Source organism: Phocoena phocoena, chromosome 4 (assembly GCF_963924675.1).
Source record: "Phocoena phocoena chromosome 4, mPhoPho1.1, whole genome shotgun sequence".
NCBI classification, from domain to species: Eukaryota; Metazoa; Chordata; class Mammalia; order Artiodactyla; family Phocoenidae; genus Phocoena; species Phocoena phocoena.
The window spans coordinates 97356317-97383444 of NC_089222.1; the positions used below are offsets into that span (position 1 = coordinate 97356317).

Here is a 27128-nt window from a genome sequence, read left to right on the forward strand (position 1 = left end):
TAGTCATCCTGTTTCATTCTTTTGCATATGGCTGTTCAGTTTTCCCAGCATAATTTATTGAAGAGACTGTCTTTTCCCAACTGTACATTCTAGTGTTATTTATCATAAATTAATTGACCATATATGTGTAGATTTATTTCTGGGCTCTCTAGTCTGTTCATTTGATCTATTTTTGTGTTTTTATGGCAGTACCATACTGTTTTAATTACTATAGCTTTGTAATGTAGTTTGAAATCAGGACGTGTGGTGTCTTCAACTTTGTTCTTCTTAAGATTGCTTTGGCTATTCAGGGTCTTTTGTGGTTCCAAACAAATTTTAAGATTGTTTTTTTCCATTTCTGTGAAAAATACTGTTGGAATGTTGATAGGGATTGCATGAATCTGTAAGTTGCTTTGGGTAGTATGGCCATTTTATCATTATTAATTCTTCCTGTCCATGAGTATGGCATATGTTGCTATTTATTTGTATCTCTTCAGTTTCTTTCATCAGTGTCTTACAGTTTTTAGTGTATGGGTTGTTTATTCCTAGATATTTTATTCTTTTTACTGCAGTTGTAAATGGGACTGTTTTCTTAATTTCTCTTTCAGGTAGTTTATTGTAAGTGTGTAGAAATGCAATTGTTTTTTTGTATGTTGATTTTGTATCCTGCAACTGTACTGAATTCATTGATTAGTTGTAACAGTTTTTTTGGTGTGATCTTTAGGGTTTTCTATGTATGATATCTTGTCATTTGCAAATAGAGACAGTTTTACTTTTTTTCGAATTTGGATACTTTTTATTTCTTTTTCTTGCCTAATTGCTCTGGCTAGGACTTCTAGTACTCTGTTGAATAAAAGTGGTGAGTGTGGCCATCTTTGTTTTGTTCCTGATCTTAGAGGAAAAGCTTTCAGCTTTTTACTGTTGAGTGTGACATGAGATGTGGGCCTGTTATACGTGTCCTGTTGTACATAATTGGGGTACATTCCCTCTATACCTGCCTTGTTGAGAGTTTTTATGGTGAATGGATGTTGAATTTTGCCAAATGCTTTTTCTGTGTCTATTGATATGATGATATGATTTCATCATTCATTTGATGAATGTGATGTATCACATAGATTGATTTGTGGATGTTGAAGCATTTTTGCATCCCTGGAATAAATCTGACTTGTTCATGATGTGTGAACCTTTTAATGTATTGTTGAATTTAGTTTGCTAATATTTTGTTGAGGATTTTTGCATCTGTGTTCCTCAAGGATATTGGCTTGTAATTTTCTTGTAGTGTCCTTGTCTGGTTTTGGTATTAGGGTAATGATGGCCTCATAAAATGAGTTCGGGAGTGTTTCCTCCTCCTCTGTTTTTTGGAAGAGTTTGAGAAGGATTAGTAACAATTCTTCTCTAAATGTTTGATAGGCTTCACCAGGGACTCCATCTGGTCCTGGACTTTTGTTTGTTGGGAGGTTTTTGATTACTGATTCAGTCTTGTTACTAGTAATTGTTCTGTTCATATTTTCTCTTTCTTCATGATTCAGTCTTAGTAGGTTATGTTTCTAGAAATTTATTCATTTCTTATAGGTTGTCCAATTTGTTGGCATATAATTCATAGTAGTCTCTTACCATCTTTTATAGTACTGTGATCAGTAGTAATATCTCCTAATTTTTGATGTTTTTGTTTTGTGAGTTCTCTCTCCTTTTTGCTTGTTGTGCCTAGCTAAAGGCCATTTTTGGGTTATCTTTTCAAAAAAAAGCTTAGTTTCATTGATCTTTCCTATTATCGCTTCACTCTCTAGTCACTTATTTCCACTCTGATTTATACTTTCATATGTTTTCTTGTAACTAATTAGTTCCTTTTTTGGCTTAAGGAAAACCCTTCAACATTTCATGTGTGGCAGGTCTAGTGGTGCTTCTCTGGAACTTTACCTTTTGCTTGTCTGGAGCTCTTTATCTCTCCTTCAGTCCTGGAGGACAACTTTGCTGGGTAGAGTGTCCTTGGTTGGCAGTTTTTTTTTTTCTTTCAGCACTCTGAATATATTGAGACACTCCCTTCTGGCCTGTAAAGTTTCTGCTGAAAAATCTGCTGATAGTCTTATGGGGGTTCCCTTGTATATAAGAAGTTGTTTTTTCTCTTGTTGCTTTTTAGATTGTCTCCTCGTCTTTAACATTTTACAATTTAATTATAATGTGCCTTGGTGTGGCTCTCTATAGATGCATCTAATTTGGAACTTTCTGGGCTTCCTGACTGTGGATGTTGGTTTCCTTCCACAGGTTAGGGAAATTTTCAACCAGTATTTCTTTTCCTTTTTTTTTTTTTTTTTTAAGAGTTTTATTAGCAACTAATCAAGATGCCTTTTTATTTATTTATTTATTTATTTTTTGCGGTACGCGGGCCTCTCCTGTTGTGGAGCACAGGCTCCGGACGCGCAGGCTCAGCGACCATGGCTCACAGGCCTAGCCGCTCCGTGGCATGTAGGATCTTCCCGGACCGGGACATGAACCCATGTCCCCTGCATCGGCAGGCAGACTCTCAACCACTGTGTCACCAGGGAAGCCCTCAACCAGTATTTCTTTAAATAAGTTTTCTACCCCCCTTCTCTTTTTGGTACTCCTATTATGTGAATATTGTTCTCCTTTATGTTGTCTTATAAGTCCCTTAGTATATGCTCACTCTTTTTATTCTTTTTTTGATCCTTTGATTGGATGAATTCTACTGCCCTGTCTTCGAGTTCACTGATCCTTTCTTTCACGTCATCTAGTTTACTGTTGATCTCTCTATTGAATTTTTCAGTTCAATCATTAATATTATTCAGTTCTGTGATTTGTTTGGTACTTTCTTATATTTTCTTTCTTTTTGTTGAAATTTTCATTTTGTTTACGCATTGGTCTTTTGACTTTGGTGAGCATCTTTATGACTAATTTTTTAAACTATTTATCAGGTAGATCACTTATTTCCAGTCAGTAAGGTGTTTTTTTCTGAGGTTTTATCTTGTTCTTTCATTTGTAATGTATTTTTCTGCTTTATTTTCCTTCATTCTCTGGTTAGTTTCCATGTATTAGATAAAACAGCCACCTCTCTCAGTCTTGAAAGACTGATCTTATATAGGACCTGAACCTTATCCTTTAATCCTGTCCTAACTCTTGGTTGTTTCTTAGACCTCTGTGATTGTCCAAGCAGTCTTCTTTGTTTATAGTGGCTTCCAGTAGTTGAGTGTGACAAGACCTGTCCATATCCCAAGGGAGAGGATCTTAGCACCTAGATGCAGGCTGATTGGAAGCCAGTCCCCCAGGCAGCAGCTTTTAAAGTACACAGCTAGGGACTTCCCTGGTGGCACAGTAGTTAAGAATCCGCCTGCCAATGAAGGGGACACAGGTTCGAGCCCTGGTCCCGGAGGATCCCACATGCCGTGGAGCAACTAGGCCTGTGCACCACAACTCCTGAGCCTGCACTCTAGAGCCTGCGAGCCACAACTACTGAGCCCATGCTCAACAAAGAGAAGCCACTGCAGTGAGAAGCCCATGCACTGCAACAAGGAGAAGCTCCTGCTCGCTGCAACTAGAGAAAAAAGCCCATGTGCAGCAACAAAGACCCAATGCAGCCAAAAAAAAAGTACACAGCTATACCTCTTTCAGAGTAAGACTGGCAGACAGGTGTTTCTGTTTGTTTGCTCTGTGCTGTAACATGGGGGGATAGCTGGTTAAAAACTGTTCTGCTCTTAGGTTTAGTCCTGTGGGACCTACGAGCATATGCCCCATTGGCCACCAGAGCCAGGTGATTAAGGGGTATCCCCTGGGCAGCAGCTGCAAAAAGTGGTGTGCCAGTCTTGTGCATAAGCTCCTTTTTGGGAGATAAGGGCAACCTGGAGGTAGAGGGAGAGCTCAGAGATGGTGCCTACCTGCCTCCGTGGTCTCTGGAGAGTGTTGCAGTTGGACCTGGGATGCATATTAAATTAGAAGCCTGCCCTTCATACTGCAGATTTTGAGATAAACAAATAGGCCTCTTTTATAGAAAGACTGGGTGCATTTTAGTCTGCTGCCTCTATTCTGGGTCTTGGAGGGTTAGCCATGGTGAGTCCATGTGAGCCTTTTAAGAACTGTGTCTTAGTATGCCAAAGCCTTATGGGTCTTATATTTAGATGCAAGTTCTGTTGCCTTTTAAAGCTAAATGTTTTGGGGGCCTATCTCCTTGGTGATAATCTTAAAAGTTGGGATGCTAAATGTGGGGTGCAAACCCATTGCTCCTTAGGAAAAAGCTAGGAGTTGTGAGTTCCTTTCTGGCTGTGTTCTGATCTGCTGGGGATGGTGTTTATGGAGAGATTATGTCTCAGCCTCTCCTACCAGTTTTTTTTTTTTCCCCCTTTTGCGGTACGCGGGCCTCTCACTGCTGTGGCCTCTCCCGTCGCGGAGCACAGGCTCCAGATGCGCAGGTTCAGCGGCCATGGCTCATGGGCCTAGCTGCTCCGCGGCATGTGGGATCCTCCCGGACTGGGGCACGAACCTGTGTCCCCTGCATTGGCAGGTGGACTCTCAACCACTGCACAACCAGGGAAGCCCTCTCCTACCAGTTTTGATACGGGTTTTTTCTCATTTGTGTGATAAGAGTTGCTCAGCTAGTTTCTGGATTTCTTTCAGAGGGAGTTGTTCTGTATGTAGCTGTAGATTTGGTGTGTCCATGGGAGGAAGTGAATTCAGGACACTATCTACATCATCATTGTGAACTGGAACACCTCTGTTATATTATTAACTGAAGTCCGTAGTTTATATTAGGGTTCACTTTTTGTATAGTATATTCTGTGTGTTTTGAGAAATGTGTGATGACATGTATCCACTATTACAGTGTAATTCAGAATAATTTCACTGTTCTAAAAATTTCTTGGACTTCCCTGGTGGTGCAGTGGTTGAGAGTCCGCCTGCCGATGCAGGAGACACGGGTTCGTGCCCCAGTCCGGGAAGATCCCACATGCCGCGGAGTGGCTGGACCCGTGAGCCATGGCCGCTGAGCTTGCGCGTCCAGAGCCTGTGCTCTGCAACGGGAGAGGCCACAACAGTGAGAGGCCCGTGTACCACAAAAAAAAAAAAAAAAAAAAAAAAAAAAATTTCTTGTGCTCCACTGATCTTTTTAATATCTATAGTTCTTTTATTTACAATGAAAACTTTTATGTTTTGAATTAGCTAGCTGGACTCAGTTTAGACGATCGCAATTCTGTTGGCTACTCCAACGCATCATAGTCAGGAGCCAGTAGAACATATGCCTTCTTCTTTCCATCAGGCCATGTCAACGTCAGAGCTTCTTCACAGCCTGTTTAATTTGGTGTTTGTTGGCCTTGCCATCCACAGTGAACACCAGTGTGTTGTTGTTTTCTATTTTCTTCATGGCTGACTTGGTGGTGAGGGAGAACTTGATGATGGCATAGTGGTCAAACTTGTTTCTTCTAGGGGTGCTCTTCTGAGGATATTTGTGTTGCCTCTTGAGCTGCAGTGTTTTGGGCCGTTGGAAGGTGGGTGACATCCAGATCTTTTTTTGTGGCTGTGGATGCTTTCAACAGTGCTTTCTTGGCCTTCAAAGCTTTTGCTTTTGCTTTGGCTTTGGGAGGTGCAGGAGCTTCTTTCTTCGCCTTTGGCGCCATCTGCGTGAAAAGCTCCATAGTTTTAAATTTTTATTTATTTATTTATTTTTGGCTCTGTTGCTTCGTTGCTGCACTCGGGCTTTCTTTTAGCTGCGGCGAGCGGGGGCTACTCATTGTGGTGGCTTCTCTTGTGAGTATGGGCTCTAGGTGCACGGGCTTCAGTAGTTGTGGCTCACAGGCTCAGTAGTTGTGGCTCGTGGGCTGTAGAGCACAGGCTCAGTAGTTGTGGCACATGGGCTTAGTTGCTCTGCGGCACGTGGGATCTTCCCGGACCCGGGATCGAACCTGTGTCCCCTGCATTGGCAGGTGGATTCTTAATGACTGTGCCATCAGGGAAGTCCCCATATATATATATTTTAAATCATATTGTCATATACTTGGAATCATACAGCCTTTTCAGATTGGCTTCTTTCACTTAGCTGTATGCTTTTATGTTTATCAAAGTGTCTTTTTGTGGCTTGATTGCTCGGTTCTTTAAAAAAATTTTTTTTTTTCTTAGACTATTTTTTAGAGTAACTTTAGGTTCACAACAAAATTGAGCAGAAAATACAGACAGGTCCCATATATCCCCTGCCCCTACACATGCACAGACTCCCCCAATGTCATTTGTTTTTATTGCTGAATGATACTCCATTATGTGGGTGTACCACAGTTTCTTTATCATCTATTGAAAGACATCTTGGTTACTTTAAAGTTTTCGCAATTATGAATAAAGCTGCACTAAACATTAATGTGCAGATTTTTGTGTGGACAGAAGTTTCCAGCTTATTTGGGTAAATACTAAGGAGTGCAGTTGCTAGATTGTTTGTTAAGAGTATGTTTAGTTTTGTTAGAAATTGCCAAAGCGTCTTCCAAAATGGTTGTACCATTTTGCATTTCCACCAGCAACTAATGAGATTTCCTGTTATTCCACATCCTGGCCAACATTTGGGGTAGTCAGTGTTTTGGGTTTTAGCCATTCTAATAGGTATATAGTAGTATCTCTTTGATTTACCTTGTAATTCTCTGATGACATGTTTTGGTGAGCTTCTTTTCATATGCATATTTGTCATCTGTATATCTTCTTTGGTGAAGTGTGTGTTCCCATTTTTGGCTCACTTTTTCTTTTTTTTCTTTTTTTTTTTTGCGGTACGTGGGCCTCTCACTGTTGTGGCCTCTCCCCTTGCGGAGCACAGGCTCCGGACGCACAGGCTCAGCGGCCATGGCTCACGGGCCCAGCCGCTCCGCAGCACGTGGGACCTTCCCGGACTGGGGCACGAACCCGTGTCCCCTGCATCGGCAGGCGGACTCTCAGCCACTGCGCCACCAGGGAAGCCCTCACTTTTTCTTTTTGGCTGTGCTGCATGGCGGGTGGGATCTTAGTTCCCCAACAAGGGATTGAACCCGGGCCCACAGCGGTGAAAGCATCGAGTCCTAACCAGTGGATCACCAGGGAATTCCCTCATTTTTAAAATTGTTTGTTTTCTTGTTTTTTAGTTTTAAGAGTTATTATATATTTTGGGTACCAATCCTTTATCACATATGTGTTTTGCAAAGAGTTTTTTCTAGTCTGTATCTTAACTTTTCATTCTTTTAACAGTATCTTTCACAGAGCAGTTTTAATTTTAATGAAGCCCAAATTTCAATTTTTCCTTCATGGATTGTGCTTTAGGTATTATATCTAAGGAGTAATTGTTCAACTGAAGGTCACCTAGATTATCTCTTATGTTATCTTTTAGGAATTTTATAGTTTTGCAATTTACATTTAGATCTGTGATCCATTTTCAGTTAATTTTTGTGAAAGATATAAGATTTGTGTCTCTGTTTATTTCTTCATACATGAGTGGCCAGTTCTTTTAGTGTCATTTGTTGAAGATTAGCCTTTCTCCATTGACTTGCCGTTGTTCCTTTGTTAGAAATTAATTGATTACATTGTGTGGATCCTTTTCTCAGCTGTCTATTCTGTTTTATTGATCTATTTGTCTGTTTTTTTGTCCATACCATGCTGTCTTGGTTACTGTAGCTTTATAGTAAGTCTTTAAGGTGGGAGTATCAGTTCTCTGAGCTTGTTCTTTAATATTGTATTGGCTATTCTGGGTCTTTCATCTTTCTATTTAAAATTTCAAATCAGTCTGTCAAAATCCACAAAATAACTTGCTGTGATACTGATTGGAATTGTGGTGATTCTGTAGATCAGGTTGGGAAGAACTGACATCTTGACAGTATTGAGTCTTCCTATTCATGTGCATGGAATATCTATTTATTTAGATCTTTGTTATCTTTCATTGGAGTTTTATAGTTCTTTTCATATAGATTTTACACATTTTTAAAGATTTGTACATACGTATTTAAGTTTTTCAGTGCTAATGTAAGTGGTATTGTGTTTTTAATTTCAAATTCTAATAGTTCTTTATCTTCATGTAAGAAAGCAATTAATTTTTGTATATTCATCTTGTCCTGCACTGTTGCTATAATTGCTTATTAGTTCAAGGACGTTTTTTCTTTTTTCTTTTTTTTCAAATTCATCTCTGGGATTTCCTACATAGACAATTATGTCATCTCAAATAAAGGTTTTATTTTTTTCCTTCCCAATCTGTATCCCTTTTATTTCCTTTTCTTGTCTCATTGCATTATCTAGGACTTCCTGTATGAGGTTGAATAGGAGTAATGAGAGGGAGCATTCTTGCTTGTTCTCAATCTTAGCATCAAAGCATATGGTTTCTCGCCGTTAAGTATGATGTTGGCTGTAGGTTTGTTGTAGATATTCTTAATCAAATTAAAAATATTCCCCTCTATTCCTAGTTTTCTGAGGGTTAAAAATATCATAAATGGCTTGGGTTTTGTCAGATGCTTTTTCCACATCTATTGATATGACCATTTCATATTTCTTCTTTGGCTTGTTGACATTAATGGATTTTTCAAATGCCTAACCATCACTGCTTATTTGAAATAAGTCTCACTTGTTTATGATATATGATTCTTTTTATACTTTGTTGGATTTGATTCTGTTGAGAATATTTGCACCTATGTTCATAAGAGATATTGTGTAGTTTTCTTTTTTTGTAATGTATTTTTCTGGTTTTGGTATTAAGGCTGGCCTTGAGACTTCCCTGGTGGTCTGGTAGTTAAGAATCTACCTTCCAGTGCAGGGGACGTGGTTTTGATCCCTGGGCAGGGAACTAGATCCCGCATGCCGTGGGGCAAGTAAGCCCGTGCGCTGCAGCTACTGAGCCCGTGCGCTGTAGAGCCAGTGTGCCACAACTAGAGAGCCCACGCACCACAACTACTGAGCCTGCACACTCTGGAGCCCGAGTGCCATAACTAGAGAGAAGCCTGCGTGCCGTAACAAAGAACCTGTGCGCTGCAACCAAGGATTCCACATGCCAACAACAAAGATCCTGCATGCTGCAACTAAGACCTGATGCAGCCAAATAAATAAATAAATAAATAAACAAAAGGAAAAATAGAAAGGCTGGCCTCATAGAATGAGTTTGGAAGTGTTCCTCTACTTCTATTTTGTGAAAGAAATTATAGAGAATTTGTATAATTGATTCCTTAAATGTTTGGTAGAATTCACTGATGAACCAAAATGGGCCTAGTCCTTTCTGTTTTGGAAGATATTAAATATTGATTCAATTGATTCAATATCTTTAATAGATATGGGCCTATTCAGATTACATAAGTTTTGATCAATTGTATCTTTCAAGGTATTTGTCCATTTTCATCTAAGTTTTCACATTTGTGGGCATTGAGTTGTTCATAGCATTTCTGTATTATTTCTATATAATGTCCATTGGACCAGTACTGATCGCCCCTCTTTCATTTTTGATATTAGTAATCTGTCTTTTCTGTTTTTTTCCTTAGTTAACCTGGGTAGAGGTTTATCAATTTTATTGATTTTTTTTCAAAGAACCAACCTTTGATTTCGTTGATTTTCTCTGTTGATTTCTTGTTTTCAATTTCATTAATTTTTTTTCAATTTCATTGATTTCTGCTCTTTTATTTATTTATTTATTTTCTTCTGCTTACTTTGGAACAAATTTGCCCTTCTTTTTTTAATTTCCAAAGCTGGAAGTTTGCATTATTGATTTTAGAATTGTCTCCGTTTTTAATACATGCATTCAATGCTATAAATTTCCCTCGAAGCATGTGCGCTTGAGAAGAATGTGTATTCTTCTGTTTTAGATGAAGTATTCTATAAATGTTAATTAGATTTAGTTGACTGATGGTGTTTTTCAGTTCAATTATTTCCTTACTGATTTTCTGCCTGCTGGATCTGTTTCTGATAGAGGGATGTTGAAGTCTTCAACTATAATTGTAGATATGTCTATTTGTCCTTGTATCAATATTTCTATCAGTTTTTGCCTTATGTATTTTGGTGTTGGGCATATATACATTAAGGATTATTATGTTTTTTTGGCAAATTGACCCCTCTATCATTATGTAATATTCCTCTTTATCCCTGTATCCCCAAATTTGATACTGTTTTTTCCTCTGAAATCTCAGTCTGAAATTAATATAGCTACTCTGTCTTTTGATCTCTTAGAATGGTGTATCTTTCTTCATCCCTTTACTTTTAATCTGTTTGTGTCTTTATATTTAAAGTGAGTTTATTGTATACAATGTAGAGTAGGGCCTTTTTTCTTTTTTAAATCGTAGATTGATTTGATTTTCAAATATTAAACCACCGTTCTGTCCTAGGATAAGCCCTAATTAGTCATGCTGTATTATTCTTTTTATATATTGCTGGTTTTGATCTGCTGATTTTTGTTGAGTATTTTTGTCTGTACTTATCAGGGATATTGGTCTCTAGTTTTCTTGTACTGTCATTATATTGATTTGGTATCAGTATAATGTTTGCTTTATAGATTGAATTGGGAATTGTTTATTTCTAGTTAATGGAATAGGTTGTGTAGAATTCACTTTATTTTCTTCTTAAATGTTCATTTGAATGTCTATGAAAACTCTAGGAAATCCCTGCTAGAATGAGAGCTTCAAAATTAGGTAACTAAATGATTTGATACTGTAGGGTAGGGGGTTAGTGGAAGGGGAGGGTGGCAGATGTGTTTATAAAAGGGTAGAAGAAAGGATCTTTACGACACAACTGTTCTATATCTTGAGTTTGGTTGTAGTCACAGAGATGAGCACATGTGATAAAATTGCCTAGGACTAAATGCATGCATACAAACACACACACACAAGTATGTGCATGTAAAACATGTGAAATCTTAATAAGGTCATGGATTGTTTCAATGTCACTTTCCTGGTGATGATATTGCTGTGCAGTTATGCAAGGTGTTACCATCAGGGAAAACTTGTTGAAGAGAATACAGGATTCCCCAGATAGCCTCTCTCCCCGCACCTCACCAATTTATCCAGCTGTTCAGTAGATGTTGGTTACCAAATAATTTCAGCTTATGTTTTCTGATAAGTGTTTTCACTGTTGACATTACATGTTGCTAATTTGGAAATTAGATGAAGAGTCAATAGAATTGAAATTCTGATATAAAAGTTAAGTCCTGACCAATAATCTCAATTGGTTGGAAAGTCATCATCCATCTTTATTACAGTAGGCTGTGACATGGATAAGTAGTTGTAAGCAAAGCTGATGTTTTCTTCAGGTTGCAGATTTGGTTCATTTTTAGTATGTAAGGAAGTACTCAGTTGAGACTGTGAACACTGCACCACTTAGAATGGGTGTAGAGTTGATTTGTCCAAGAAAAATTTTAGTCAAGTTCCTATCGAACATTTGGTTTTAATTATCATAGTATTTTATTTTGATGTCCCTGCTAGAATGAGAGCTTCAAAATCAGGTAACTAAATGATTTGGTCTTGTCTCTAAGCAAAGTCTTTTATTCTTCTATAAGTTTTTTCATATTTAAATTACAACTATTCATACTATTTCAGCCTTCCTATTTGTGATCAGATAGCTTTCAAAATATGTATATGAATAAATTCTCATTCATAGTCAGATTGTGGGACAATTCTTTGTTATCTGATTTTTTTTCAGAGATAGCATGTATATAGGTTCATAGACTAAGTGAAAAATTGTATCTCTGAAAAATACAAATTATTATCCAGGCTGCAATTCTAATCCAACTTTGGAAAGAAAAAACATTCTAGTGTGATATTAAATATAAGAAACAATTTATCAAAGTCTAAGTGAATTTTTGTTTTCCTTTGATAATGTCTATAGATACACTCCAGATTACCCTTGGCTGTGGTAGGATTGGAGATGGGCATTGAAACATCTTACTGTTATTTAGAGTTAATAAAATTTTAATCAACTCCTCTCCTCTCCTATTAAAGATATCTTCATTTTGTCTCATTGTGTTTGTTTCATTTTTTGTAATAGTTTAAAAGTTCTCATTCTTTTCCCTCCTCTTTGGTGGGAATTATGTTTCTTTTCTGTACAGAATATGAGACTCAAAGACTAGTACTCATCATTTTGCAAATATAGGTAAAACCTAATTACAACGTTACTAGTAGGGTAGAAAAAAAATTGGAAACAAAAAATGTGAAAGCTGCATTTACTGTGAGATTAGTGAAACAGTTGTGGAAAACTAGTTAACCAGTAGTTCTGAGAGTCTAGCTTGTGAGCTAAATTATTCCCAGTCCTGGTTGCAGTTTGATGTAAACAAATAATATAATTCATTGTGAGAACTGTTATCAGTAATAGAGGTATGTAAAATAGTGTTAGAGCAGAGATACTGATTTACTTTTCTAGAGAGTGAGGAAGGCTTCATAGGTGGTGTTGATCTGGGACTTAATGGACAAGGAGAATTGGGGAGGGCAAAGCACATTCTAGTAAGAGGAAACATGTACAGAAAGATGTCAAAGGATCTGAATGGCATGCACTTTCAGGGAACTACATATAGTTTAGTGTTGTCGGAATAGAAGATTCATGGGAAGCAGAAGTGAGAAAGAGAACTCAGTTTTGTTTTTTTTTTTTCTCCTTAGGTAGTGGGGAATACTTAGGAATTTAAACAAGAGAATGACATCAGATTTGCATTTTTGAGATTTAACTTTCTTGACGGAGTGGCTGCTGGACTGGGGGGGAGAAGAGACCATTTGCAGGGAATCCCATTAGGAGAACATTGCAAGAGTCCAGGTCAGAAGTAAGAGGCAGAACTAAGACAGTGATACTGAAAATGGAGGAAAAATGTATTTTTAATCTAGTTATATTGATACATTTACATTTTGTAGTGAAATGGGAGTGACAATGTGTTTAGATTGATATCTTGATAGGATTTCTGAGAATTTGTGTAATTTAGAATTACAGCATTGGAAGGAGCATAGGCTTTTATGTCAGGCAGACTTGGGTTAACTGGTGAAGTTTATTCTCTGAGCTTCACTTCCCACTTATAAAGTGATGAGTTTTATACCATGTAGGGCTGTGGTGATAATGAGATAATAATGCCTGGAGAATAAAAATGACAGTGTTTATTGAGGGCTATCATGGTTAAGACAGTGTTTTGTTTTTCATTACTTAAATTTTTTTTTTTACTTTTTAAAATTATTTCCAATTATGGTAAAACACACATAGCATAAAATTTATCATCTTAACCATTTTTAATGGTACAGTTCACTGGCATTTAGTATATTCGCATTGTTGTGCAACCATCACCATCGTCTATCTCCAGAATTCTTTACATCTTGCAAAACCACAACACTTTACCCATTAAACAATAACTCTCCATTTCCCCCTCTCCCATACCCTGGCAACCAAAATTCTACTGTTTTCTATCTCTGTGAACTCTAGATACTTCCTATAACTTGAATCATGGAGTATTTGTCTTTTTGTTACTGGCTTATTTCACTTAACCTAATGTCATTGCGTTGGGAAAAACGCATCTTCCTCCCATGTTTCTCCTTTACTCTCATACTACTATCATTTTCACAACACTTCTCACACCAGATGTTTGTGGGTTTTCCCCCACCAAGCAATCCTCTGGGACATGAGCTCGGTGTCCTACAATTTATCTCAATTCCGACACTATCTACCTGGAGATGGTTTCAGATCTCACAGGTTGTGGGCTCAGTCCCAAGACTGCTCCCACCCCACTTTAGATGCCAATCACAATTCCAGGTTGTCACCTGTGCTTCTGACCAGCTGGCTATAAATCTGAAATTCCCATGACTCTCTCCTCAGGTTTGATTAATTTATGCTAGAGCAGTTCACAGAACTCAGAGAAACACTTATTTACATTTACCAGTTTATTTAAGGACATGATAAAGGATACAGATGAATAGCCAAATGAATAGATACATAGGGCAAGGTCTGGTAGGATCCTGAGTGCAGGAGCTTCTGTCCCTGTGGAGTTGGGGTGTGTCACCTTCCGGGTATATGGATGTGTTTAGCAACCTCAAAGCTCTTTGAACCTCATATATTTTTGAGATTGTAATGGAGATTTGCTCACATAGGCAAGACCGATAATTAATTCTGTTTCCAGTCCCTCTCCCCTCTCTAGAGAATGGTGGGGCAAAGATGAGAATTCCAAGCTTGTAATATTGGCTTGGTCTTTCTGGTGACTAGCCCCTATCCAGGAGCCATCCAGGATCTCACCCAGAGTCGCTTCATTAATACAAAAGGCAAATCTATCACCCAGGAAATTGTGAGGGTTTTGGAGCCCTGTGTCAGGGATTGGGGTTAAAAACCAGATATTATAGCAAAAGATGCTCCTATCACCAAGGGAATTACAAGGGTTTTAGGAGCTCTGTGTAGGAACTGGGGCCAGAGACCAATATAAATATTTTTTATTATCTCATAGTTGTCAAAGTTCATGACTAATTTTTTGAACTATTTATCAGGTAGATCACTTATTTCCAGTCAGTAAGGTGTTTTTTTCTGAGGTTTTATCTTGTTCTTTCATTTGTAATGTATTTTTCTGCTTTATTTTCCTTCATTCTCTGGTTAGTTTCCATGTATTAGCGTGTTGTAGCATGTGTCAGAATTTCCTTACTTTTTAAGGCTGAGTAATATTTCATTGTATGTATATGACACATTTCATTATTATTGGTGTTATTATTGATGGGACACTTGAGTTGTTTCCACCTTGTAGCTATTGTGAAAAATGCTGCTATGAACATAAGTGTACAAATATCTCTTTGAGGAAGACAGTATATTTTAGCTATAGTTGATTTACATTGTTGTGTTAGTTTCAGGTGTACAGAAAAGTGATTCAGTTATACATATGTATACATATTCTTTTCCATTATGGTTTATTACAGGATATTGAATATAGTTGTCTGTGCTATACAGTAGGACCCTGTTGTTTATTTTATATGTATTAGTTTGTTTCTGCTAATCCCAAACTCCTAATTTATCCCTCCTCTACCCCCTTTCCTCTTTGGTAACCATAAGTTTGTTTCTATATCTCTGAGTCTGTTTCTGTTTCATAAATAAGTTCATTTGTGTCGTATTTTAGATTCCACATATAAATGATATCATATGGTATTTGTCTTACTCTTTCTGACTTACTTCACTTAATATAATCTCTGGGTCTATCCATGTTGCTGCAAATGGCATTATTCTTTTTCATGGCTGAGTAATATTCCACTGTATACACACACACAGACACACACACACACATCTTCTTTATCCATTCATCTGTCAATAGACATTTAGGTTGCTTCCATGTCTTGGCCATTGTAAATAGTGTTGCTGTGAACATTGGAGTGCATGTATTTTTTTGAATTACAGTTTTCTCTGGATATATGCCCAGGAGAGGGATTGCTAATCATATGCCAACTCTATTTTTAGTTTTTTAAGGAACCTTCATAGTGTTGTCCATAGTGGCCACACCAATTTACATTCCCACCAATAGTGTTAAGAGGGTTCCCTTTTCTCCACACCCTCTCCAGCATTTGTTATTTGTAGACTTCTTAAAAAAAAATTTATTTATTTTTGGCTGCGTTGGGACTTCATTGCTGCACGTGGGCTTTCTCTAGTTGCGGCGAGCAGGGCTGCTCTTTGTTGTGGTGCTTTTTGGCCATTTGTATGTCTTCTTTGGAGAAATGTCTATTTAGGAAGGAAGACAGTATTTTAAACTTATGTAATCATCATATATCCTTGTGAGATAGTAACCATTATTACATAAGGAAACTAACGCATAGAGAAGTAATTTATTTGCCCAGATTCACACTGTTTCTCTTTTTAAAAATAAATGTATTTATTTATTTATTTATTTATGGTTGCATTGGGTCTTCGTTGTTGCATGCGGGCTTTCTAGTTGCGGTGAGCTGGGGCTGCTCTTCATTGAGGTGTGTGAGCTTCTCATTGCGGTGGCTTCTCTTGTTGCGGAGCACAGGCTCTAGGCACGTGGGCTTCAGTATTTGTGGCTCACAGGCTCTACAGCACAGGCTCCGTAGTTGTGGTGCATGGGCTTAGTTGCTCTGCGGCATGTGGGATCTTCCTGGACCAGAGCTCGAACCCGTGTCCCCTGCATTGGCAGGCGGATTCTTAACCACTGTGCCACCAGGGAAGTCCCCACGCTGTTTATATATATATATATTTAAAAAATTTTAAATTTTGGCTGCATTGGGTCTCTGCTGCGTGCAGGCTTTTTCTAGCTGTGATGAGCGGGGGCTACTCTTTGTTGTGATGTGTGGGCTTCTCATTGCGGTGGCTTCTTTTGTTGTGGCGCACAGGTTCTAGTTACATGGACTTTAGTAGTTGCAGCATGAGGGCTCAGTAGTTGGGGTGTGCAGGCTCTAGGACGTGTGGGCTTCAGTAGTTGTGTGCGCAGGCTCAGTAGTTGTGGCTCGCAGGCTCTAGAGTGCAGGCTCAGTAGTTGTGGCTCATGGGCTTAGTTGCTCCGTGGCATGTGGGATCTTCCCAGACCAGGGATTGAACCTGTGTTCCCTGCATTGGCAGGTGGATTCTTAACCATTGCGCCACCAGGGAAGTCCTGTTTCTATATTAACTAAATCAACTTTAACTTTGTTTGTAGTTGGGTTAAATCTAAACACTGTTAGTAAGATATCTGACTCTTCCCTAAACTTTTTCCATGCAGCAGTTCATAGGGAATCAGTTGTAATCCCTTCCAATTGTTTATAAATGCAGTTACTTCAGAATCACAGACTTTGTTTAACTTGGCATGTAATTATTTTTATTTCCTTTAAACACATTCACCATTTTTCATAGTGATGTAAGCTTTTGAGTCTTAAAATGTCTATTTCCTGACTAAAATTACCTTTACATTTTTAAATGTCTTTTTTCTTTTTCATTTCTTTTCTTTTTTTTTTTTTTTTGCGGTATGCGGGCCTCTCACTGTTGTGGCCTTTCCCGTTGCGGAGCACAGGCTCCGGACGCGCAGGCTCAGCGGCCATGGCTCATGGGCCCAGCCGCTCTGCAGCATGTGGGATCTTCCTGGACCAGGGCACGAACCCGTGTCCCCTGCATTGGCAGGCAGACTCTCAACCACTGCGCCACCAGGGAAGCCCTCTTTTTCTTTTTTTAACGAATTAAGTCCAGACCCTTTATTTATTTTTTTATCTATTTATTTATGTTTCGGCTGCGTGGCATGTGGGATCTTAGTTCCCCAGCCAGGGATTGAACCTGCACTACTTGCAGTGGAATGTAGAGTCTTAACCACTTGACCGCCAGGGAAGTCCATAAATGTCTTTCTTCTGTAATTTATTGGACTTTTATATCCTCATTAGCAAAAGATGCCAGGTGTTTTGTAGATTGCAGTTTTCCCCCTCTGTGAACTGTTATGACTTTGGCTGTTTATCTTGAATTTCTAAATAAAAAGAAAATTTAAGTGCCTCTTAATTGTCATATTGCTATATTTATTATTGAAATTCCAAATTCCATTTTTTTTTCTTAGTGGAAAAGGAGCCTAAGAAATAAGGTCCTCTCTGTAGACCATAAAAGTAAAAAAGGTGTACGTGGGCGTCCTGTCACTTCTAAGACATCAGCAGAAAGGTAAGATACATGTATGTGTGTGATATAGGATGGGCTTATACTATGTATAGTGTGACCATGAATGATTCATTTAAATTTCCACAACTTTTAAAATACAGTGATTGAGTTCATTGACCTCTACTGTTCCTTCTAAGCTCTTTCTATGATTCTAATTCATCTTAACTCCTTGTTTTTGTGTGTTTGTAACATCTTGAAAGCTTTAGCTAATAAAGCAAGAGTTACATATGGACTCGTTAAGATGCTGGATTCACCTTTTGTCCTCCATTTAGAAACTCTGGTCTTAAAGTCATAGTATTAATGAATAATGGATATGCTGGAATTAAATATGGGATTCAAATTACAATTATTACCAGCAGGAAATCGGAGCTAAATTTTAGTATTGGACATCAGTAAATGCTTAAAAAGTTATTTTGCAAAAGGATATTATCTTTTTAAGAATAGTGAATGAATAAAAAGTGACAGTAACAAAGTTAAAAATTACAATTATTGGGAGTTTGCACAAATGAGAAGACTAATTGGAGTTTTTTTTAAATAAGTTTATTTATTTATTTTTTATTTTATTTTTGGCTGCATTGGGTCTTTGCTGCTGTGCACGGTCTTTCTCTAGTTGCAGTGAGCAGGGACTACTCTTCGTTGTGGTGTGTGGGCTTCTCGTTGCAGAGCACAGGCTCTAGGCACGCAGGCTTCAGTAGTTGCAGCACATGGGCTCAGTAGTTGTGGCTCGTGGGCTCTAGAGCACAGGCAGTAGTTGTGGCACACGGGCTTAGTTGCTCTGCGGCATGTGGGATATTCCCAGACCAGGGCTCGAACCCGTGTCCCCTGCATTTGACAGGCGGATTCTTAACCACTGTGCCACCAGGGAAGTCCTAATTGGAATTCTTGATTTTATGTCAGAGCACTCTGTAAGCTGTTTAGTCTGAATTCTCACCTTTCAAGTGAATTGTCCTTAGGAAATAAGCATATCGGTGACTCCATATCCTTATCAATACTTATTTTCCGTCCCTCTTTCCCTTCCTTCCTTCTTTCCATAGTTGTCCTAGTGGGTGTGAAATGATAATCTCATTGTGGTTTTGGTACATATTTCCTAATGACATTGAGTGTCTTTTTATATGCCTGTTTGTCATTTGTATATCTTCTTTGGAGAAATGTCTGTTTAGATCCTTTTAAAAATTGTTTAAAAATTGTGGTGTTTATCTTTTTATTGTTGAGTTGTAAGAGTTCTTTATATATTCTGGATACAGGTCCTTATTAGGTATGTGATTTGGAAATATTTTCTCTCACTCAGCTTTTCACTTTCTTGATGGTGTCCTTTGAAGCACGAAAGTTTTTTTCTCTTCGATCAAATCCCATTTATCTATTTTTCTTTTGTTGTTGTGCTTTTGTTGTCATATCTAAGGAACTATTGCCTAATCTGAGGGCATGATGATTTACTCTTGTGTTTTCGTCTAAAGGTTTTATAGTTCTAGCTCTTAGATTTAGGTATTTTATCCATTTTGAATTAATTTTGGGTATGGCATGAGATAGGCATCCAAATTTATATTTTTGTTCGTGAATATGTAGTTGTCCCAGCAACATTTGTTGAAGAGGTACGAATTTTTCTTGGTACCTTTGTTGAAAATCAGTTGACATTAACGTAAGTGTTTATTTCTGGATTTGGAACTCTAGTCCATTGATGTATATGTCTGTTTTTATGTCAGTACCGCTGTGTGCTGTACACTGTATTATTGCAACTTGGTGGTAAGTTTTGAAATTGGGAAATGTGAGTCTTCCAACTTCATAATATTTTTCAAGATTTTTTAAAAAAAATTTTCTGGCCGCACTGTGTGGCATGCAGGATGTTAGTTCCCCGACCAGGGATCAAACTCATGCCGCCTGCAGTGGAAGCATGGAGTCTTAACCACTGGGCTGCCAGGGAAGTCCCTTTTCAAGATTGTTTTGGTTGTTCTGGGTTCCTTGCATTTTCAACTGAGTTTTAGAATCAGTTGGTCATTTTGAGCAAAACAGCCAACAAGGATTTTGATGGAGGATGTGTTGAATCTGTAGACCAATTTGGGGAGTATTGCTGTCTTAACAAATTAAATCTTCTGATTCATGAATATATCTTTCCATTTATTTAGGCCTTATTCAATTTCTTTCAACAGTGTTTTGTAACTTTCAGTGTGTCTTGGACATTTATTGTTAAATTTATTCCCAAGTATTTTCTTTTTGATGCTGTTGTGAATGGAAGTGTTTTCTTAATTTTAGTTTTAGATGGTTCATTACTAGTGTGTAGAAATCCCATTTATTTATATATGTTGACCCTGATTTATATACTGTGACCCTGTTTGTCCTGTTCTAGAAATTTTTAGTAGATTGCTTGGAATTTTGTATATACAAGATCATGTCATCTGCAAACAAAGATGGCTTTACTGCTTCCTTTTCAGCTGGAGGCCTTTAATTTTTTCCCCTTGCCTAATTGTCCTGGCTAGAATGTACAATGTATAATGGAAGTGGTGAGAGTGTAAATCTTTGTTTTGTTCCCACTATCAGAGGGAAAGCATTCAGTATTTCACCATTAAGTATAATGTTATAGGTTTTTTATAGATGCCCTGCTATGGTTTGAATGTTTGTACAATATCTCCCCAAAATTCGTATGTTGAAATCCTAATGCCCAATGTGATGGTGTTTGGAGGTGGGGCCATTGAGTGGGGTGCTTAAGTCATGAGGGTGGAGCTCTCATGAACGGGATTAGTGCTCTTTTTATAAAAGAGACCTCACAGAGCTTCCTGGTGCCTTCTACCACGTGAGGACACTGTGAGGAGTCTGCAGTCTGCAACCCAGAAGAGGGCCTTCACCAGAGCCTGACCATGTTGGCCAGCACCCTGATCTTGGACTTCCCAGCCTCCAGAACCGTGAGAAATAAATGTTTGTTGTTTATAAGCTGCTGAGTCTGTGATATTTTGTTATAGCCTGAACAGACTAAGACATGCCCTTTTTCATGTTGAGGAAGTTCCCTTCTGTTCTTAATTTGTGGGAGGCTTTTTATGATGCATGTGTGTTGGATTTTGTCAAATGCTTTTCCTGCATTTATATCATGTAATTTGTATCCTTTATTAGTATAATGTATTACATAAATTGATTTTTAGAGTTTAAACCAACTTTGCATTCCTGGGATAAATCTCACTTGATTCTGATTTATGATCCCATTTATATGTTACTGGTTTCAGTTTGCTAGGATTTTATTGAGGATATCTATGTTTGTATTCAGAAGGGAAAATAACTTGCTATTTTCTTATGTTGTCTTTGTCTGGCTTTGGAATGAGGCTAATAATAGCCTTGTAGAATGAGGTGAAAAGTGTTGTCTCTTCCTTTGTTTTCCAGAAGAGGTTTTGAAGGATTGGTATTAATTCTTGTTTAAATGTTTGATAAAATTCACCAGTGAATCCATCTGGTCATTCATTGGTGGTGTGTGTGTGTGTGTGTGTGTGTGTGTGTGTGTGTGTATCTGTGAAGTTTTCCAGTTAGAAATTCAGATTTTTCCTTGTTATAAGTCTGTTGAGATTTTCTATTTTTTTTTTTATGAGTCTATTTTGGTAGCTTCTGTTTTTCTAGGAATTTGTATATTTTATTTATCTAATTTGTTGCCATACATTTGTTCATAGTATTCTATTATACTGTTTAAAATTTCTGTAATACTGTTAGTGATGACCCGTCTTTCATTCCTCATTTTAGTAATTTGAGTGTTTTCTTTCTTTTCTTTTTTTGTTCAGTCTACCTAGATACTTGTAAATTTTGTTGATCTCTTCAGGGAACCAACTTTTGGTTTCATCAATATTCTCTGTAGGTTTTCTATATTCTATTTCATTTAGTTTCACTGTAATCTTATTTTTTATTTCTTCTCTTTGTTTTGGACATAGTTTGTGCTTCTTTTTCTAATTTCTTAAGGTACATGGTTAGGTTATTGATTTGAGATGTCTTCTTTTCTAGTATAGGTGTTTAGTTTTAAATTTTATTCTAAGCACTGCGTTAGCTGCACCTCATAAGTTTTGGTATGTTGTGATTTTCTATTCATTAAGCTCAAAAGTATTTTCTAATTTCTGGTATGATTGATTCACTTCTTTTGAAAGTGTGAATTGTTTAATTCCTATGTATTTTTAAATTTCAAAGATTTTCTTTTATTGAGATATAATTGACATATAACATTATATTAGTTTCAGATATACAACATAATAATTCTATACTTGTATATACTATGAAATGATCACCACAGTAAGTATAAGTAACATCCATCACTCACATAGTTACAGATTTTTTTGTGTGTGATGACAACTTTTAAGATTTACTTTCTTAACAACTTTCAAATATACAATACAGTATTATTAACCATAGTCCCCATGTTGTACATTATATCCTCATGACTTAATTTTGTTGTTGTTAATTTTTAATTGAATTCCACTGTGGTCTGAGAACGTTCTGTATGATTTCACTTCTTGTAAATTTATTGAGGTTTATTTGTGGCCTGGCGTGTGGTCTTTCTTGGAGAATGTTCCATGTGTTTGAGAAGAATGTGCATTCTGTTCCTTTTTGTTAGAGTGGTCTGTGGATGCGTTGGTTGATGGTGTTATTCAAGCCTTCTGTATCCTTGCTGATTTTTGTCTAGTTGTTCTATCACGACTGGGGTTTTAAGTGTTGAACTATTACTGTTGAATTGTTAATTTCTCCTTTCTGTTAGTTTTTGCTTAATGAGCCTTGTGGTCCTGTTATTAAGTATATGTGTATTTATAGTCAGTATATCTTACTGATGAATTAACCCTTTTGTCAATGAAATGTCCCTCATTGTTTCTACAGACTTTTTCTTTTTTTGCTTTAAAGTCTATTTTGTCTAATACTGATAGAGCCCATTCCACCTGTCTTAAGGTTGCTGTTTGCATGGTACACCTGTTTCCATCCTTTTACTTTGAACCTGTTTATTTCTTTGAGTCCAAAGTGTGTCTCTGGTTGAGAGCATATTGTTGGATCTTATCTTATTCTGTTTAGACTGTTATAACAAAATATCATAAGACTAGGTGGCTTATAAACAAAAAACATTTATTTTTCAAAAGTGTTATAATTCCTGGGAAGCCCAGGATCATAGCACTCCCAGATTCAGTATCTGGTGAGGGCTTCCTGGTTCTTAGATGGCCATCTTTTTACTGTATCCTCAAAGGGTGGAAGGGATACTCTCTTGAACCATTTTTATGAGCACTAATCCTGTTCATGAGGGCTCTACCCTCATGACCCAGTCACCTCCCAAAGGCCCCACCTCCTACTGCCATCACTTTGGGGGTTAGGATTTTAAAATATGAATTGTGAGGTGAAACAAACATTCAGAACACAGAAGGTCTTGTGTTTTTTTTTTTTTTAATCTACTCTCACCATCTCGACCTTTGACTAGATTATTTAATCCATTCACATTTCATGTGAATCAAGGTGTCCTCTAGGCTGTGCTTCCTTTGAAGGCATTAAGGAATAATCTGTTCCATGTCTCTCTCCTCTCTTCTTCATGCATTCAGTCCTCCATATTTACATGTTTTCCCTGTATGTCTTCCGGTTGTCTTCCTTCTGTGTGTGTGTGTTTCTGCCATTTTTATAAGGATACCAGTCATAAGGTACAGGCATACCTTGTTTTATTGTGCTTCATGTTATCACACTTTGGAGATAATGCATTTTTTACAAATTGAATGTTGCAGGCAACCCTGCATTTAGCAAGTCTGTCGGTAGCATTTTTCCAGAAACATTTGCTCACTTTGTGTCTCTGTGTCACGGTTTGGTAATTCTCCCAATATATCAAACTTTTTCATTGTTATTATATTTGTTATGGTGATCTGTGTCCAGTAATTTTTAAAATTCAAGTATAGTTGATTTACAATACTGTGTTTCAGGTGTACAGCAAAATGATTCAGTTGTATATTTTTTCAGATTATATTCCATTATAGGTTATTACAAGACACTGAATATAATTTCCTGTGCTATACAGTAAATTCCTTCTTGCTTATCTGTTTTATGTATAGTAGTTTATACTGGTTAATCACATACTCTTAATTTGTCCCTCGCCACCTCTCCCTCCTGTTTGGTAACCATAAATTGGTTTTTTATGTCTCTGACTCTGTTTTTTTTTTTAAACATCTTTATTGGAGTATAATTGCTTTACAATGGTGTGTTAGTTTCTGCTGTATAACAAAGTGAATCAGCTATATGTATACATATATCCCCATATCCTCTCACTTTTGCGTCTCCTTCTTACCCTCCCTATCCCACCCCTCTAGGTGGTCACAAAGCACCGAGCTGTTTTCCCTGTGCTATGTGGCTGCTTCCCACTAACCATCTATTTTACATTTGGTAGTGTATATATGTCATAGCTACTCTGTCGCTTCGTCCCAGCTTACCCTTCCCCCTCCGCGTGTCCTCAAGTACCTTCTCTCCATCTGCATGTTTATTCCTGTCCTGCTCCTTCGTTCATCAGAACCATTTTTTTTTTTTTAGATTCCATATATATGTATTAGCATATGGTATTTGTTTTTCTCTTTCTGACTTAACTTCACTCTGTATGACAGTCTCTAGGTCTATCCATCTCACTACAAATAGCTCAATTTCGTTTCCTTTTATGGCTGAATAATATTCCATTGTATATATATGCCACATCTTCTTTATCCATTCATCTGTCGATGGACACTTAGGTTGCTTCCATGTTGTGGCTATTGTAAATAGAGCTGCAATGAACACTGTGGTACATGACTCTTTGAATTATGGTTTTCTCAGGGTATATGCCCAGTAGTGGGATTGCTGGGTTGTATGGTAGTTCTATTTTTAGTTTTTTAAGGAACCTCTATACTCTTCTCCATAGTGGATGTGTCAATTTACATTCCCTCCAACAGTGTAGGAGGGTTTCTTTTTCTCCACACCCTCTTCAGCATTTATTGTTTGTAGATTTTTTGATGATGGCCATTCTGACTGCTGTGAGGTGATACCTCATTGTAGGTTTGATTTGCATTTCTTTAATAATTAGTTATGTTGAGCATCCTTTCATGTGTTTGTTGGCAATCTGTATATCTTCTTTGGAGAAATGTCTATTTAGGTCTTCTGCCCAGTTTTGGATTGGGTTGAGTTTTTTGATATTGAGCTTCATGATCTGCTTGTATGTTTTGGAGATTAATCTTTTGTCAGTTGCTTCGTTTGCAAATATTTTCTCCCATTCTGAGGGTTGTCTTTTCGTCTTGTTTATGGTTTCCTTTGCTGTGCAAAAGCTTTTAAGTTTCATTAGGTCCCATTTGTATATTTTTGTTTTAATTCCATTTCTCTAGGAGGTGGGTCAAAAAGGATCTTGCTGTGATTTATGTCATAGAGTGTTCTGCCTATGTTTTCCTCTAAGAGTTTGATAGTTTCTGGCCTTACATTTAGGTCTTTAATCCATTTTGAGTTTATTTTTGTGTATGGTGTTAGGGAGTTTTCTAATTTCATTCTTTTACATGTAGCCATCCAGTTTTCCCAGCACCACTTATTTAAGAGGCTGTCTTTTCTCCATTGTATATTTGTGCCTCCTTTATCAAAGATAAGGTGACAATATGTGCATGGGTTTATCTCTGGGCTTTCTATCCTGTTCCATTGATCTGTATTTCTGTTTTTGTGCCAGTATCATACTGTTTTGATTACTCTAGGTTTGTAATATAATCTGAAGTCAGGGAGCCTGATTCCTCCAGCTCTGTTTCTGTTTCTCAAGATTGGTTTGGCTATTTGCAGTCTTCTATGTTTCCATACAAATTTAAACTTTTTTTGTCTTAGTTCTGTGAAAAATTAATACTATTATTAATAAAGCTACTGTGAATATCCATGTACAAGTGCCTGTGTGGACATGTTTTTATTCCTTTTAGTTAAATCCCTAGGAGATGGGTTGCTGGGTCATTAAAAGTACATTTTCAACTTTGTTAAGCAACTGCCAAATGTTTTCCAAAAGCAATTGTGCCACTTTACATTCCCATCAGCAGTGCAGAAGAGTTTTACTTCCTCCACCCTCTGCCAGCACTTGTATGGTCAATCTCTGTCATCATCCCTTTTAATGTATGTGTAGTGATATCTTATTGTGGTTTTAATTGCATTTCCTTGATGAATGATGATGTTGAGCATCTTTTCATGTGCTTCTTGTTCTTTTGTATCTTCTCTAAAGTGTCTGTTGAAATATTTTGCTGTCCTTTCCCCTTTTTTTTTTTTTTTTTTGCGGTACGCGGGCCTCTCACTGTTGTGGCCTCTCCCGTCGCGGAGCACAGGCTCCGGACGTGCAGGTTCAGTGCCCATGGCTCACCGGCCCAGCCGCTCCGCGGCATATGGGATCCTCCCGGACCGGGGCATGAACCCGGGTCCCCTGCATCGGCAGGCGGACTCTCAACCACTGCGCCACCAGGGAAGCCCTCCCCTTTTTTGAAAAGACAAACTTTTTTAAAGACTGGAAAGATGAGGTTAATGATATTGAGCACCTTTTTATGTGCATATTCGCTATTCATATGTCTTTCTTGTGAAGTGTTCAAATATATTTAAATATATAGAAATTTTAAAAATTTTACCTTTAATTTGGGGGGAAAAGATTGATGACTTCTGCCTTAGGATATTATTAGTCAATCAAATTACAGTAAAGCAAATTTATGAACATGAAATAAGTATTTTCACAGAGAATCCAAATTGTCTTTTTCACTTAGAGCCAACTATTAGAATTACCAGTAAAATCACCAGTGGTGATTCTTATTTGGTTTGGGTGAATAGAAAAATGGCATTTTCCAACATTGGATATTTTCATATTTAAAATTATTAAAATTACCACTGGGATATTTTCCCAAATAATTTAGCAAATTACTAATAGTAGTTTTCTCAGACGAAAAGTATACCTTATATATCCTTAAGATTTTAGAAGTATTTTCATTTGATCATTTTAAGTTGTACAGTTGTAAAACCTATAAAAGAGTAGTCCTTAATGTAAAAATAATTATTTTTCACTAATCAATAGATAGTTTTTGGATAGTTTTTGACTGGGTAAAGATGTTTACCATTCTTTACAAAATTAATTGGTTGACATTTCTCTTTATGTAAATAGTATAGTACTTGCTTAGTATAGAAAAGAGAAATAAGGACAAGTTGAAAGAAAAAAACACAGCAAGTCACTCTTAAAATTTAAAGTAGAAGATTTTAAGAGACTAATAAGTAACATTCCATTAAGTGGCTTTATCATTGTTTACTTAACCATTCTGCTATTGCTGGGAATTTTTATGTTTTTAATTTAAAAAATTTTTAAATTTTTGGTTGTGTCGGGTCTTTGTTGTGGCACATGGGATCTTTGTTGCGGCATGTGGGATCTTTCGTTGGTGGTGCACAGCCTTCTCTCTAGTTATGGCATGTGTGCATTGTAGCATGCGGTTTTATTTTTCCCCTCTCTCTAGTTGAGGTGTGTGGGCTCAGTAGTTGCAGTGCGAGGGCTTAGTTGCCATGCGGAATGTGGGATCTTAGTTCCCCGACCAGGGATTGAACCTGTGTCTCGTGCATTGGAAGGCAGATTGTTTACTGCTGGACCACCAGGGAAGTCCCTATTGCTGGGAATTTAAATTTGCTTTCATTTTGTTGCT

The 27128-nt window shown here is 37.4% G+C and overlaps 1 protein-coding gene and 1 pseudogene across 4 annotated transcripts in view; one reads left to right on the forward strand and one right to left on the reverse strand.

Annotated features, from left to right (window-relative positions):
- SENP7 (SUMO specific peptidase 7) overlaps positions 1–27128 on the forward strand; it is a 159648-nt gene that overhangs the window by 41611 nt on the left and 90909 nt on the right. For all 4 annotated transcript variants that reach the window (XM_065876082.1, XM_065876084.1, XM_065876085.1 and 1 more), the window contains one exon: positions 17408–17505. In XM_065876082.1, the coding sequence (XP_065732154.1) occupies positions 17408–17505 (98 nt within the window). The remainder of the gene's footprint in view (positions 1–17407; positions 17506–27128) is intronic.
- Positions 5139–5597, reverse strand: LOC136122581 (large ribosomal subunit protein uL23 pseudogene; annotated as a pseudogene).